The 17,653-nt window shown below is 37.6% G+C and overlaps 1 protein-coding gene across 1 annotated transcript; it reads right to left on the bottom strand.

Moving 5' to 3' along the window:
* Positions 1–1,539: 1,539 nt before the first annotated feature.
* On the bottom strand, positions 1,540–14,101 carry usp38 (ubiquitin specific peptidase 38). Its single transcript, XM_081360612.1, has 11 exons — positions 13,941–14,101; positions 11,951–12,685; positions 10,301–10,436; positions 9,841–9,970; positions 9,483–9,584; positions 8,982–9,140; positions 8,126–8,319; positions 7,840–7,933; positions 7,600–7,706; positions 4,174–5,452; positions 1,540–2,598 (listed from the first exon to the last, which is right to left on the bottom strand). The coding sequence occupies exons 2-11, from the start codon at positions 12,630–12,632 to the stop codon at positions 2,437–2,439; spliced, it is 3,045 nt and encodes a 1,014-aa protein (XP_081216738.1). The 5' UTR covers positions 12,633–12,685; positions 13,941–14,101; the 3' UTR covers positions 1,540–2,436.
* Between the last annotated feature and the right edge of the window lie 3,552 nt (positions 14,102–17,653).

Below are 17,653 nucleotides of genomic sequence, written 5' to 3'. Positions count from 1 at the left end.
ATAATCAACACCTTGGTTGTTTTCTTCCTTTTTTATGTAAAAACACAAAGATGATGCAAGTGGCCATTCATATTGTTATTACAACTTTATAAGCTAATATTATTTTAACATATGTACCATTCCTACAAATTTCACATAACGTCACAATAAATTGTAAGTGGGAGTGGCCTAAACTGTAGCGATGAAATGTGTATGTCAGTTGTTGAATAATTGAGAGTCATTGATTTTACCAATGGTCTTAGAGACTGCGTGAGTGGAGCAACACTGCAGCGCACATGTTATAAAGCTATTATGGCTCTGGGGGAGATTGAAGAGCTAAAGGGGCCCTCATCTGAAAACCACAAGGCCGACTTTTCTACATGTATTAGTTCTCCATTTAAGAAATGTGCATCTACAGAAAGTGTGTTTCACCACAGCCTTAAGGCAATGTTTTTCATAAACACTTTTTGTTATACTGGTTGAAACTCTCTTCACATGTATCCTGATGATAGCAACCAATAATAGAAGTCAACTAAATATATATAAAAAAAAAGTACATATATCATCCGAGGAAGAATCAGGACCAAAAAATAGTTGCGTCCAATCATTGCATTCGGCCCGAATGATCGGATGTGATATCTGCCTGTCAACGTATATGTATTTCCATTCCTCCACGCACCCTTCTCACGCAATCACACGTCATCAGCACGTTCCATGAGGCTATGCAGAGTTGCAGACAAACAAACAGCAGCAACAGTTCCTCCTGAACCAAAAGAATGAGCTTATGCTGCGCTCACGCCATATCGTATTTACCGTTATTAAGAGAGCGCAACCTGTGATGTTCTCGGACGTTCATGTCCTCGGAATTGTGCGTTCGGCAATTGTATCAAAATGAAATGAATCTGCAGCAATCAGGTGGTGCAAGTCAGAGCTCTTTAAGTTGTTGACATTCATTATTATTGTTATGTGCTTTGAGACATGAGGTAATTTAACGCCGTCTCTCGTGACACTATGCAGACTCTGCTCTGGCTGTTCATGTGTTTTGGAGGAGGTGTGGCTTTAGAGAGCCCTCTGAAGGATGGGATCTTATGCTTTTAAACCTTACCTTTTTAAGTGTCTCAGTTACTAATGCTCCAAGACTATGGCATACAAATTTTAACTGCATTTTGTGGTCAAAAATAGAGCATTGTGGGTTTACCAAAGGACAGGAGCGCAGTCAGTTCAAACTGAGGACACTGGGAGGTTGGGGGTGGACTAGTGGATTGATAGCCACAAGGTGTCTTACAAATGTCTCATGTTTGATAGTGAAAACAGACCTTGATTACACGGTCTTAGAATACGTTTTGAGCAACTTCCCATATCATATTCACAAGGATAAATTTAATTGCTGCTTTGGTGCTCTGTGTAAACTAGTGTTATTTAAGTATCATTAACATACTGTTATGGTGTTTTAGTAATTTTTTTTATGTCTATAGTTTTTTATTAAGTGTTACTTAGTTTTAGTTATTTTAGTTCTTCAACTTGAAAAATAAATAGCTTTTTATATTTTTATTTTATTTTAGTAAATATCAATCTTCATTTTTAATGGTTTTAGTTCATGATTATGCTGGTGTCAGCTGGGCAAGAGTCTTTCTTAATGTATTTTCCAAAATGTCAGCTTTTTTTTTGTTATAATGCTGAGCTTTCTTGCATGCTGAAACTCCGTTAGAGACGTACAATCTTCTTAAATGTTTTAACCAGTAAATGACAGAGAATGTGATAGTGATACATTTTAACCATGTGTGTATTTTAGATAACAAAATTAAGACCATGTTCAATGATGAGTCTTTACTATAGAGCAAAAACATAATCATTACATAATAACACTGTACAGCAAGAGCAAGGTGTTTTTTGTATACTCAGTCCAAGAAATCTGTAAAATCTGAAGTATTGAAAGGCACATAAAATTCTCAAAAAAGCTTAAACATTTAAAAAGTAAAATCAAAAAAAGTATTCCCTGAATGAATAAAATAACTTAACTGTACTTAAATAATTGACAAAACAGTTATAACTGTAATCCTAAAACCAGAAGTTGAAAAACTTCCAGTTAAAAATATTCATGCAAGTAGTTCATTGTATATTATGGTCCAAAAATATTTGCTTTAATTTTTAAAACCATTCTCTGCCTAATGATTTATTTTTAGAAAATGAAACGATTAAGATTCCAGGAGGAGACCAAAATTATTACTGTATTGTACAAATTTATTGCATGCCCATTTCTGACCTATAGTACTGAAAAGTGCTTCATTTCACTTCAAATGAACAAGTCGACGTAAAGGGAAAAAGCATGCAAACCGGAAAAATTAAGACACATCTGTTCTGAGGTGGCACATTTATCCAGACTGTGGGCAATTAGGACAATTAGGACTGGTGTTGTCAGTGGGACTGTCCAGTGCTCTGAGGGTATGTCAGTGACTCTTAAAAGACGAGTCTGCTGATGGTATTGAAACCCCCTCCCCCACCCCCACCCGAGGGTCCACAGCTGCCAGGGGGCTCGTTGTCATCAGACCCATTGGGTCGGAACGAACAAGAAGCAGAGGTTGCTTGGAGAGCCCGAGCTCTGGCATTCAGCTCCTGTTCCTGGAGGGAAAGGAACAAGGGGTTAAATCCATGCTCCAGGTTAAACTCTAATTACTGTCAAATAAGAGTGTCCAAGATTAAGGAAAATGTTTCAGATGATTTTGAAAAACATTTTCTACAATTTAAAATGAATGACTCTAAAAATGTCATTTGGAATAACCAGCAAGTAATAAAATGGTCCTTTCACCAATACATTAGAGTCTATCTTAATACCATCACATTCAAAAAAGCCTAAATATGCTTCAATATAAAAAGTATTTAATGACATTTATTAATTAACCATTCAAAATTAAATCATTGGAATTATCTGATATTTTAAAGGGATAGTTCACCCAAAAATGAAAATTCTGTCAGTAATTACTCACCCTCATGTTGTTCCAACCCCGTAAGACTTTCGTTCATCTTCGGAACACAAATTAAGATATTTTTGATTAAATCTGTAGACTTCTAAGGGACTGAAACTTGCTGGCCCAGAAAAGTTATTAAAGAGATCGTTAATATAGTCAAAGTGACTACAGTGGCTTAATCTTAAGTTTATCAAGCGTCGAGAATACTTTTTGCGCGCTAAAAACAAACAAAAATAGCGACTTTATTCCACTATTCATTTCCTTCTCTCTGGGCCTCGAGTGAGTTAACATAGTGTTTTTGCGCAGCAAGATTAAGCCACTGTAGTCACTTGGACTATATTAACGATCTCTTTAATAACTTTTCTGGGCCAGCAAGTTTCGGTCCCTCTGAAAGCCTATGGAGGAGTGAGACAACTCTCAGATTTAATCAAAAATATCTTAATTTGTGTTCCGAAGATGAACGAAAGTCTTACTGGGTTGGAACAACATGAGGGTGAGTAATTACTGACAGAAGTTTCATTTTTGGGTGAACTAACCCTTTAAGTGATTCTATGTTCTTTTTTCTTTTTTTTAAATAAATTGATAGAACCAGACAAAACAATTGAGCATTATGCCACTAAGTTTTTAGAAAAAAAAAATGCACTACAGTTCAAAAGGTTGGGGTCAGTAAGAAGTTTTTTTGAAAGAAATGAATACTTTTGTTCAGCAAGGATGCACTGGATTGATCAAAATGACAGTATAGACTTTTATTCTGTTACAAAAATTCTATTTCAAATAAATGCTGTTCTTTTAAACGTTCTATTCATCAAAGAAAATGATGTATTAAGCAGAAAGATTACACAGCACAACCGTTTTCAACTGTGATAACATATTTCTTGAGCAGCTAATCAGCATATTAGAATGATTTCTGAAATACCATGTGACACTAAAGACTAGAGAATGACTACTGAAAATTGTGTTTTGTTTTGCATTGCCTTTTAAAATATATTAAAACAGAAAACAGCTTTTTTTATTAATTGTAATATTTTTTTTCCAATGTTAGTATTTTACTGTATTTTTGTTCAGATAAATGCAGCCTTGGTGAACATAAGGGACTTTACATTACTGACCCCAAACTTATGAATGGTAGTGTATATATGCTTTTTTTATTTCATGTAATTTATTGCTTTTGACCGGACACATTTTATGCTTTTCCAAAAGCACCATTGATAATGTACAATATTCTCACCTGTAGGAAGAGTTTGTTGTCTTTGGTAATGGCATCCATCAGCTCTTTCTGCAGGGGTGGCTCTCCAGTCAGTTTTGAGCCATTTACGACTGGGCCTGAATTGCTTGGTTGTCCACTGACCTCTTGTTTCCTATAGATCAGGACATAGGCTGTGTCCTTGGGGAAGCGACAGGTGACGTTCTGCAACGATTGAAAGTTTGTAAAAGTCACTCGGCTGTCATTAAACAAGAACCAGTCCGTTGACTTCTGGTCAGTGCACCCCATGTTCTCCTGTGTGACTGTCGAGCTCTCCGATAGGCTGGAGTTTTCCCCGTTCTTAGGACATGGGAGAGCAACATAACCATCAGTGCTACTCACATTCCTTCCATACGAGTAGTAGTGACCACTCTCAGAGGACATTCCAGAATGCATTACAACAGAACTCAAAACATATGGCACTGACAGCATTTCCGCATCATTTTTCTTGTTTTTTGTTCTGCTTTCCGTCATCCCCTCCTCTTTCTGAGAAGGCTTGAGCTTTTTGGCTAGATTCTCGCCACTCTCAGGGGAGTCAGATGAGGAAGCAACTGCGGTTGAGGAAGGTGATGAAGCAGGGCTACCGTGCTGGTGTAGAGGCAGGCACATGTGCAGCGGAATGCCCATGTTGTCCAGGATCTTGCGACGCACGTGGCAGGTGGCATCGTACGAGAAGCGCAGCAGAGTCAGAATGAGGTACTCAGGTGCCGCCACCACCCGCATGACCTTCTCGGCCCTCTGTAGAGAGGCGCAGCGTTCACAGAAGTAGCAGTTCTCGTTCTCCAGGATTTCCGGAGCCAGGAAATAGTCCACTAAATCGGTCACAGACAGCGTGGGCTCCACCACGGGCATCTCCATCTTGGTTCCTGAACCTTCTTTTACTGAGCCTTCTGAGGATTCACTGCCTCCATTTACCGACCCTTGGCAGGGTCCCACAGCAGAGGAGCTTTTGTGCTCATCAGTGGGACCATGTGCACGTGACATCGAGGGGCAGAAGGCAAGAGAGAGGTCTGTAAAAGGCTCCTCTTTTTCTGACAGGCTGTGGCACTGCATGCAACGGATGGCTGTAGAGAGTCTACCACCAAACATACGCTCCACTAGAGTGCGACCATCTCCCTCGGCTACTACGGGATCTGGGAGTGATGGCACATCAGCGACTGGCTGACTTACAGCACTGTGGAGAGTTTCCGTAGAAGTGGTTGCAGGTTCAGGTTTTGGGCTGGTCAGCTGAAGGGCTGAGAGAGTCTTCTCTTCCTCATGCAACCTTAATATCACACAGAAAGACGGAACAAAACTTTATGGAGACTATGAAATACATGAACTCCCCCTGCTGTTGTAAATAAGGAAACACATTATTGTCATTATTAAATTGTTTTTTTTTGGGTTACACATTCATGATTAATCTCATATTTATGTATAGTTAACAGATTAAATCCTATTTATATGATAACATACACAATATTACAAACCAATAGGCCTATGCATAAATGTTGTTTCAATGATATATAGTCCTATTTGGAGAGCAGTGTTTCTCATGGGGACGTCGGTAAAAAATAAATCAGCATGGCTTCTCAGAAATAAAACGTTTGAATGACGATTTGTGGTGGGAAAGCAAGTTCTGTGATCCTGGAAACGTGCTTCTCACGTGGTCAGTCACATATAAATGTCAAAAGATTAATTGCGATTAATCGCATCCAAAATAAAAGTTTGTGTTTAAATAATATATGTGTGTGTACTGTGTATAATGAAATTTGTATATATAAATACACACACATGCTTGTATATATTTAAGAAAAACGTGTAATTTATATATAAAAAAATTATATTTATATATAATATAAATTATATATAAATATATACAGTATATGTATGCAAATATTTCTTAAATATATACATGCATGTGTGTGTATTTATATATGCAAAATAATTATACACAGTACACACACATATATTATGTAAACACAAACTTTTATTTTGGATGCGCTTAATCGCGATTAATCTTTTGACAGCCCTAATATAAACAAAATGTCTGTTATTACTTGGACAATTAAGAAATTAATATTTAATTTAATATTAAATCAACATGATATTTATTTACATATCTTACACTATGGTGTAAATTGTTTTCTGTTTTGCATTTTATCTCTCAAAATGATGAAGGTCATGTTAAAAATGTAGAAATTAAACACAACCTCTTATTTACATAAGGTAAACATTTGACCAAGCTACTTGATCGACTAGGATTATATTATTAACATTTTATTGCATACTTGTTGCAGCCATATTAACTGGCACTTTTCAGAAGTTGCCATTATTTTGTTCACTTTTTTTCAGTAGTAAGTGTCTATATTTAAAATGCATGCACAGTACAGTGCTTGGCAGTGGTCAAAAAAGACTTTCTGGTAAACTGGTTTCTTGTAAACTCAGATGTGAGTCGCATGTGGATTTTTATGCAGGTGGTGGCAGAAATTTTGAATGTCAATAAATTCACAGATTTTCCCCATGAGAAACAATTACTGTCTGAATAGGGCTTATGACAACTTCCCCCACAATTTATGGACTTATATGACCTGCTGTTCTCTGACACTCTTCTCATTAATGTTTGTACAAATAAAGGTGTGTTTTACTAGTTGTTCACTTGTTCATTTATACTTTATACTTCAATGATAACTAAACACTATAGAAAGACTTTGAAAATTAATACTTTTGTTGAACATCCCATCATAATTAATATGATTTTCGTTAGAGCCATTTTTTCAATAATTCCTGATCAACAGGAACCAGAAGTCTTTTGCATGTCATGTGTTTGTGTCTATTAAAGCCCAATTTATACTCACGCCATAGCTACGTCGTAGGCTGTGTGTAGCATGTGTACCCTTCGGCGTACCCTGACGTGCACCTCTCTAAAAATGTAACAACGCGTCAATTCTACGCGGACGCAAGCGCTGTGATTGGTCTGCTAGAACCCCTCCTTTCAGTTTCACATGCTCCCTCTGCATGTGTGATTGCGCGTCAACGTGGACAATGACACAGAAGTATAAATGAAAACCAACGCGTAGCCTACAGCGTAGGTCCGACGCAGAAGTATAAATCAGCCTTTAAGTGTATGCGTACAAGTACTGAACACTCATTCCTGCAGGGGCTCTTGCAAAAGTTCAGCTTGTTTTGGTCCTTCTTTAGGAATCATATGACAAAATAAAGCAGTATTAATGACAAATTGAATGAATGTGTTAAACAGCCCTTTCTTTGTTTTGAGAAACAAAGTTTTAAAATCTGCTCAGTCCTGCGTTAAGCATTGGCATTTATAGCAAAACTGTATGCCTAGAGTAACTCATAAATATAACATGCAGGAATAGCTATATATTTCTTTTAGTTCTGGAATAGGATTCTGTTGCCATTTTCTGAGTTTACCTGTCCAAAAGAAAGCGCAAATACTCTGAGCAGTCTTGCTGGGATCCGGCTGTAAACCATGGCGGCCGAGAAACCTCCAAAAAACTCCTTGGCGAATATGCTGCTCTCTGGTGGGCATATAAAATGATACATAATCACTAACAGGTATTCTTAATACTCTCATTTAAGAAACAGAAAGCACACCCACCCAGCAGTGCTGAGTGTTGCAACGTTCTGAAACAGACAGACAAAAAAACAAACCTGTGTGTGGGCCAAGAAGGCAAATAGAAGCTGGAGCTTTTTCATGAGGCTGTTGCTGCCATTCAAATGCAGAGACATAACATGTCGCCTGAAACTTTAAAGGACAGACTATTAGACCTGAGAAATATCTTGCATTTGAAAAAAAGTAAAAAAAAAAAAAGCAATCATTAAAAACATGGAATTACATATACTGGTAATTGCAGAGAGAATTTAATTACAGTTGGATTAATTACAATAGAAAGGTTGGTACAGAGATCAGATAAAATGTAAAAGATTTTGAACTTACTCTGTAGCCATAAATAAAATTTGGATGATGCTGTTCATGTAGCATGTGTTGCCCAGATTTACAAGTCCTGTCTTCCCCGTTTCTGATTTGCCGGTGATCTTGAGCAGGCCTGAGGCAAATGAATTTGACTGAGAGGTCCAGGCACTTTGGTTCAGAACAAATTTGATCTTCTCCTCACTAGGTTTTGGCAGGTCCTACAGCAGAACCAGAGGTGGACATAGAATAATGAAGTATAAAGTACTGCTCAAAAGTTTGCATTCAGTAAGTTTTTTTAAGAAATGAATACATTTATTCAGAAAGGAAGCATTCAATTGATCAAAAGTAACAGTAAAGACATTAATAATGTTACAAAAGATTTCTATTTTAAATAAATGCTGTTCTTTCAAACTTTCTATTCATTAAAGAATCCTGAAAAAAAAATCTGTGTATCTCGGTTTCAACAAAAACGGCACAACCGTTTTAAAACAATAATAATAAAAAGAAATGTTTCTTGAGCATCAAATCAGCATTTTAGAATGATTTCTGAAGGATGTAATGATGCTGAAAATTCTGCTTTGCCATTACAGGAATAAATTTCATTTTAAAATATATTAAAACAGAAAACAGTTATTTTAAAGTGTAGTAATATTTCTCAATATATGTATTTATTGTATTTTTCATCAACTTGGTGAGCATGAGAGATTTCAAACAGACTTTCAAAAACATAAAAAAAGCTTATCGAACCAAACAGTATAAAATTAGATATTACACACAAGCACAAAATTGTTAAATCATTTCAGCAGTGATACATGTAACATGTCCTTTGTTTTACAAACTTAAGTTAGTTCATGAGAGATTAAACCCATCTTTATCTTACTTTAATGGATTCAAGAATGCTGTCATAGAGGTCTGGAAAGCCAGAATATTGGTACATCATGCAGTGAACGAGTTCTGCAAACTGCAGCAGGAAGGTTTTACTGTTGGGAAGGCCATCACTCTTCAAAGACTTCACAAGCGGGACTATATGAGGGACCACCTGGTATAAATGACAGGGGTAATATAATTCAAATCACATTGAAATTATAATAAAAATGCTAAAAATATACTAAAACAACTTTAAAAGCACCACAAACATTTAGAATGCTCTAACTCATTTGATACAATATTAACAGAAAATAAAACAAATAAAATAAGAGATTTATTAATACATAATATAATATGTTCTTGAAGAATAAAAGTAATCTATGAAGCTTTAATTAGGTTTTGAGCCTTTATAAATGGGAAAAGTCTCAGTTTTTAACACATAGGGATTTTAAAGCTAGAATATTTTTGAGGTGGAAAAGGTGAAGCAATGTGTTCTAGTTTATGGTGGGCTTACTAAGTGAAAGGCTTCAGGAGAGTGCTGGAAACTAAGCAGCATGTGTGAAAGAACCACCAGCGCTCCCTGTCTCACAATGGGATACCAGAGACGATTAAAGACCTGCAAACAAACAAACAAACACACATCCATACACATAAACACAAAGAAAAAAGTCTCACTAACCGATTTTTAGGTATCAAAGAATGGTTAATGGTAAATGTCCTGAAACAATTGAATTCAATTCGTATTTTAATCAATCTAATACCTTATAAAAATTATGTTTCATATTCTTTATTTTTTTGGCAGGTACTCTAATCCTGGTGTTGTTCTTTAAAAATGTGACTTTAAAAGCTATTTTATGAGTAAATACACAAACCTGTTCGATTTTGAACAGTGTGACATCTATGAGAATGGTGAACTTTTGAACAGCAGCAAGTCCCTTTAATAAAGCAATGACCCAAGTGTCCACATGATTGGCTAGAGGCCAGGACAACCAGTCAATCATCCTAAAAAAAGATGGAGAGAAAAAAGAGGGTAAGGACAGGCAACATAAAACCCTTACATAACTGTAACAGCACCACAGGAAAGAAACTGGCAACATTGATTCAACCCTGGAAAAACAACAACAAAACAACCACTACTCATTTAAAATCAGTTAAGGCATTATGGACACTCCACTCTTTCCAAATGACTTGCATAAATGCAATTACCACATACTTTAAGAGCAAAAGTAGTAGAGAAAACAACATGATGGCAGCTGGATCAAGGGCTTAGTCTTTGAAACAGACACAAAAGCACTATTCACAAGCTCACACAGCACACACACAGAGTCTGACCTGCAGAGCGCTTGTGTCATACTGGCATCTTTAACATTCTGGTCAGTGGTGAGGCTTTTGATGAGGACTGTGATCATTTGTAGAGGAATGTGCTGGACCAGGCTTGCTAGAGCAATGGAAGGTTCAAATGAAGGATCTGAAATGATAACAAACACACTGTACAGTGATTATGAAGTAGGCTAGCATTGTATATGATTTCATATTTTGATGTATATACCACTTTTAGGATTTTTTAAGGGTCACATCATACATTTACAGTGCTATGCATAAGTTTAGACACCCATGCTAAAGTTGACTAAAAAGAGGAATAAAAAAATCATCTTTTGGAAATTGAACTTATGCCTTAATTAAAAAAAAATAGGAAAAATCCAACCTTTAAGGACACCAATTTTCTTTGTGAATGAATAATGTATCGTAAATAAATAAATGTTATTCCTTAAAATATAGGGTGCATGAGTCTGGACACCCCTATGTTAAATTCCCATAGAGGCAGGCAGATTTTTATTTTTAAAGGCCAGTTACTTCATGGATCCAGGATACTATGCATCCTGATAAAGTTCCCTTGGCCTTTGGAATTAAAATAGCCCCACATCATCACATAGCCTTCACCATACCTAGAGATTGGCATGGAGTACTTTCCATAAGATCATCTCACAATGCAAATCAAACCAGCTATTAGGCTAACTGAAATAAAACCATGCCAATCTCTAGGTAAAAATAAAAATCTGCCTGCCTCTATGGGAATTTAACATAGGGGTGTCCAAACTTATGCACCCTATATTTTAAGGAATAACATTTATTTATTTACGATACATTATTCATTCACAAAGAAAATTGGTGTCCTAAAAGGTTGGCTTTTTCCTAATTTTTTAAATTAAGGCATTAAGTTCAATTTCCAAAAGATGATTTTTTATTCCTCTTTTTAGTCAACTTTAGTATGGGTGTCTAAACTTATGCATAGCACTGTATTTATTTATTTTTCACTAAGGTCAACTTAGGTTTCTAAAAAATTTTTACACCAAAAATAGTTTTTCAAGGCCATTTTGAACACTCTCTGACTAGATTTGAATGGCCTTATTTTGCTTGTCTTTTTATTTTTTAAACACCCCTTTCGGTCATTGTCTCGAAATGCATGCCCACAAATTATAACATATTTCAGTAAGAAACCCCTGCAAGAACAGTAAATGAGTATTTGCAAATTCCGACTCTACTCGGTATGATGTTGAAAAGTGATCAACCATTTTTTTTTTTTATATGCTTATAGAGATTCATAATAATGATGATAAAAAAAAAAAAAAAAAAAAAAAAAAAACATATGCATAGGTACTCTGGTTTAAAACAAATTTGCTGAGAACAAAAAATGCTTAATGTGATTCAGATGTACCAGTGTTGTGAAAGGTCCATATTCTGTACTGTGGTCTGATGTGCCACAGAGCCATCTCTTCTTCTTATTATATTTAGACTCACATTTCTTGATTAAGAAGATTACCTATTGGATTGACTGATGTCATCTTTACTTAAATCTCTGATGTTGATTAATGATCACATGACATGCAGGTATAGTAATAAATACTAACAGAATTTATATTTTTGGATGAACTATTCCCTTAACCTAATATACCATCATGAGAGGAATCAGAGCTTATTAACCTGTGGATGAGATGATGGCAAACACCTCCTGCAGCGACGGTAGCAGCGTGGCCGGCTCAGCCTTCCAGATGCCCTGCAGCAAAGCACTCACCCTGGTCACTTGGGTCACATACTCCCGCAACTCCCGCTCTTCAGTGGCAGGACAGTGGAAGTACGCAAAGGTGCGCACAAGCTGCTGACAGAAAAGAACTCCAGCCTTCTCTCGTGGGACACACTGCGGGAAGTCCGTCAGTATGGTGGCCAGTTTGGCACAGGTTGCTGGTTCTGGCCGTTCACAGATGATGCGTAGGACCTCCGTCTGTAGCAGCGGTGCCAACTCTAACACAGCCGGGCAGCTGATGAGCAGTCGGAGAGAACCGTGAAGGAAGTCCAAGATGGCAGGGTCTCTGCTGTCCAAAGAGCTGTAGCCCTGCTGAAGGAGACCAAGCACGTATTCCTTGCTGAAGAAGCGGGCAAACTCATCGCGATGGTAGCGTGCGTATGCTTCTTGCACTTGGAGGCCAACCTGTCGCTGAAACGCATCCTCACCCAGGAGAATAAAGCGGGTGGTGAGATGGTACAAGGCCTGGCACTGCTCCTCTGTCACCTCCTTTTCTGCAGCTTCTATCACTTTTTTCACAATAGCCCGTTTGACAGTCAGAGGATGGGAGGAGCTCACCAGCGCCTCCAAAATCTTATCCATGGTTGGACTGTATTGAACCACAGGAAAGGTAAGGTAAGCCAAAGGAGGTGTAACTGTAGATGAGAGAATGCTATTAATTTCAGTGCAATCCCTGATTTTCTCAAATTATTAGTCATGTCTGGCTCTAAAGATCCTTTCTAATTTTGACAACTCTAATATATTAATTGACCAAATCTTTTCATAGGTAGTAGCTTTTAAAATAATAAAAATAAAACTCAGATAGCTTTGCCTGCCTGTATAAGATTTTGAAATAATAAATTCAGTGACATAAGATGAGAAGAATTCAGGCTTGTTCGACAAAAATGTCTTCGGCCCAATTAAATGGTTACCCAATAAACTATAAACTTGAAAATAAAATAAAGTTGAATGACAGTATTTCAGCCAATTGCTCCTTTTGTCACCACTTTGACAAAACAATTACCCACTAACTGATTTTGTAAAAGGGTATTTCTGACACTTTTCATGTTTATGGTTATTTTACTACTAGCCTATTCATTGCAAAATGTTAAATTCATAAATGTAAAGTTTTAAAGAAAATATATATTATTTTATTTTCAAGAAAGATATGATTCGTTAAAGACCTAAAGTAAAAATTTTAAATTGCTTGTAATACTCTTTTAGGTTGTAAAATAATATACATTAGTTCGTTTCTTAATTTCATGTATTGTAACCATCTTAGAAAATTGTCTTTATGCTTGTTATAATGTTTTATTTTTAAGACGAAAAAAAAAACCTGACATGAATATTTAAATTAAAGTAGTAGCCTATGTCTATAGCACGCCTAAAAACGCCAAATCCGCTTATATGATGGGACATTCCAACTGCTAATAATATTTCATTTTACTTAGTTAATTTTTGTAGAAAGACATTGTTTACACAGCTATTACAAATGTGTAGTTATTGTGTTAATCAGCTAGACAGAATATTCTAGAAAGAAACAGCAACGTATGCTCTCTCATTCGACAAACAACATCATAAGCGTTTTCTCTGGAGCTGTCATTAAGATAAAGCTAACAGTTACCTGCTAACTACTCTGCTAGCTAGCTTTGCTAGTACAAAGAGTAGCAATAAATTAAAACATCTAGTAGCACGACACAATAAAAAAACGACACCGAAATAGTAGCACACACTGTTTATAGGTTAAATAGTACATTTCTTTCTATCGTCATCGACAATATCCCCAGCTAAGTGGCTAACTCAGGAATCGAAACAAAGCAGATACTCTCAAATGCCAGAGCACTGACTTGGCAAAAACAAATATTACTTTCCTGTCCTTACTCAGAGGTGACAACAACCACCGACACTCACCAGATTAAGTCATTCCGAAAATGTCTTGGTGTAGAAAAAGAAATAAATCACATCAGACGCTGAAATATATATATTTTTAACAGATTAGTGTTGAGAGCTGTTTGGAAAACTGCGACCTCTTTCAATCAGCTGTTGAAACACACATACACACGCGCGTCATCAGAACGCGCACGAATGATGTCAGGACCCCGCATAGGTCCGCTATGGCTGTGTGACAAATCAGGTCCTCCTCGAAACCTGTGTCCGACATCGCCCCTATACCCTTAAATAGGACACTATTTGAGGGAACAGCCATTTGTAGTGGTGTCCGAAACCATAGTGGACGTTATTGAGTGCACCCATTCAATCCCACAATGCACCGCTACAACGAGTGTACAACCAGAGCCCGTCTGCGGATTATTAGACATTCTCTGGTACAACCGATGTACGCAACGGCTTGAGAATACTAGTGGTGGGCAGATCGAGGCTTCGTGGAATACTGAAACAGTTGAAGCACATGTAGCAGTGTTTTGAAATTGTAATCACTAGATAATCCGCACTTAATAATGCACTGAGTTGAGCGCTGAACGAATTCCCGTGTCTCGCCAGGAGATGGCGCTGCAGCTGACCTCGCTGGTCCAGCGTAATATCATACATGTATAAATTCCTTTTTAGTTTGTTATTAAATAGTTTAGTTAAAGTTTATATGCTACTTTCTATGTCAGAGTTCAAAATAAATCTTTTCATTACTGAAGCTGCCAGTTTGCTACGTTTCAAGTAATTATTATTAATAAACAACAAGCACAAAAAACTATGCAAAATCAGCTGCCCTTCCGGCGCACAGTGTCCGAATTTACTCACTCATATCATCAACTCCCTCCAGTCAGAGAATGTCTAAGTGTACTATATTAGTGGAGAGTAATAAGATAAGGGTATAGTGGTCGATTTCGAACCCAGCACGGGTCTCTGTATTTTTTTTGTGACATAATAAACTGCTGGATTTCCGGTCTAGGCTACTACTCGTTTTCATTCACTCCTTCAGCTGGACAATAGGACTGTACGTCCAGCTGAAGGAGAATGAAAACGATTGAGCGAATTCGGAGAGTTCACCGGAAGGGGTCCCGTTTAATAATCATTTGAAACTTAGTAAACTGGCAGCTCAGTAATGAAAATATTTAAATCTTGAACTTTGTCATGGAAAGCATGTACACCTTAATTAAACTAACAATCAATTAAAAATAAATGTATAGCCTACCTGTTACGCTAGTACATTGGACGAGCAGATGGATGGATGATTCTGCGGGCGCCATTCATGGCGAGACGGGAGAATTCCTTTTTTTATTGATTATTAAATTATTCAATTAAGGTTTATACTAGGTCTGTCAAAATTAAGGCGTAAACACATGCGATTATTTGTTTTCAGTTTCATGCAACTTAAATTTTTCAGTTAAAATGTTTTTTAGTTAAAATATTTAACTCAATTAACACAGCATCTATTTTTCCCATTATCCTTTGGCTAGAATTACATTATATGATCACACTTTTATTCATAGGCCTACTAATTCTTTTAAATTATTCAAGCGCGATAAGACACAAAAGAGAACGTCTCCGGTTACCAAACGTCTCCTTCCCTCCTCTCAGGGAACCGAGGTTACGTTAGGTAACCGGAGACGTTCCCTTTCTAGTCAGTCTCTCGACATTACGTCATCAAAGCTGACGCTTTGGGGATCCCATAAAATCCCATCGTGTAAATTGCAATGGTCCAGCTCAGCTACAAGCAAACCTCAGCTAAAAGTACGTCATGCAACGGAAGACCTCATAAGCTCAGTGGCATATCGGCTATAAGAACAGGTGGCACAAGCATTACATTTTCAGTTTGTCAAATGATTTGTAGGTATCATCCTTTTGCAAAGGTAAACTCGCAATGCGAGTGAGGAGTAACATATTTAATTCAGAACTGACCAGAGTGCTCAGCACGAGTTGGTCATGTAGAGGGGCGAGAGGTGATCAGCCTTCTTGTGCCACTCAAAATGAGTTTTGCCAGGACATTCTGTCAGGGCAAATTTAAATTTGAAGGCTTAATGACTTTATAGCGGTATACTTAAAGCAACGAGGGCATATAGTCGCTGTCCAAGTATTCTTGCAAAAAAAACAAGGTGACTGACAGTGGATATCTGAACATAAAAGTGGACATATTTAAGGTCCACTGATATGATCCCCCGGCCAAACCTGTGCGAGGGTCAGTTTGAATGTGCTCACTTGAACGCATGCTTCAATAGTGCTCCACCGTCTTCATCAAGACAGTAGCCTGCCATGCTTCTGTATAACGTGACAAAAGCTGAAGCACTTTGTGCCTAAAACAATGTAACTCGTCCCTCAAAGGCAAGGCTTCTTATGATACGTGACCCTGGACCACAAAACCAGTCTTGTGGGTCTTTATTTTTTTTAATTGAGATTTATACATCACTCGAAAGCTGAATAAATAAGCTTTCCATTGATGTGTGGTTTGTTAGGATAGGACATTGAGAAAATCGCCTTTAAAGTTGTCCATTTCTGTTGGCGATTTTGTTGCATCCACTATATTTTTATTGTGTAAAGTAGGAAATATATTTAATATATATTTAAAGTAGGAAATTTACAAAATATCTTTTAGGGGGGCTGCCTATGCTGTGCACAAACATCAAACAGTCCCAGCTGGCACACTGTCAAAGCCGCAGTCATCAGCCTGAGTGCTTCCTGAGAACTTAAAGGCAGAAACTTCTCGGCTCGAACTGACCGGGAGAGTAAGTTATAGACTGTGGAAAGCGGCCTTGCATCACTCAGGGGATTCTGGGTGGTTGAGAAGCAGAAATCTATGATGGTTTAATACACTCTGAATGAACAGTAAATCATCCAGATTCATTCAGTGCAAACTCCACTCATTTAGAATGGCTATAGCCATCATCACTTTGTTGGTTTTGCCCACACAGGTAGGAAAAATCTATACCAGGTGGGCTATGAGGCACCAATGCATATTGCTATTTACGTGTTATTATAGCCTGAATGTTCCTTACTCGCCTCACTTGTATAGTCCGTGCCGGAATCACCCTTTAGTAACTTCATTTCAAACATTTATGAATGTACACAGAATTTGCTCATTTGAAGGGACTGTGAAGTTGTGGACAGGCTATGCCTATAAAGCAACCTCAGAAACACTCGTGATGCTCTGAGTATAGAAGGAGGCATTCGCCAAATGCACTGAAATAAACAATCCTCCGGCCAGCCTACGAGAGGGATCTGTTTCAGCGCGAGCAGTCTGAGGAAGCGTTCTGGGCCTCATTCAGGGGCTGAAGCCCTTTGTGCTTTTATATAGAACTCACCGCTGAAGACTGGGGGGTTACTACCAGAGAAAAGTTTCGATACTGAAGAACTTTCTGTATTCTGTCTTACACCTCTGTCACGCCACACAAACGAACATTTTATTTATTTATCTCAAAAGAGGACGTTTCAGCCAGGAGTTCTCTGGGTTCTCATAGCTGGCTCAGGCCCTATGCAAGGGGCTGAGGCGGGGCTAGATCTTGCAGAGCACTGTGCAGAGAGAGAGAGAGCGCTCAAAACAACGGTATAGTCGGTGTATCATCATATGAGAGCTATGGCCTGTGTCAGCACCAGAATGTACAATGGTTAGTGTGAGCAACACTACAACCCTACATGAAAACAGCTGGTGTTTATCATAGAAAGGCAAAGAATAGCGG

Source organism: Scardinius erythrophthalmus (assembly GCF_964197995.2).
Source record: "Scardinius erythrophthalmus genome assembly, chromosome: 3".
NCBI lineage: Eukaryota > Metazoa > Chordata > Actinopteri > Cypriniformes > Leuciscidae > Scardinius > Scardinius erythrophthalmus.
This window is presented reverse-complemented; position numbering and strand designations above follow the sequence as displayed.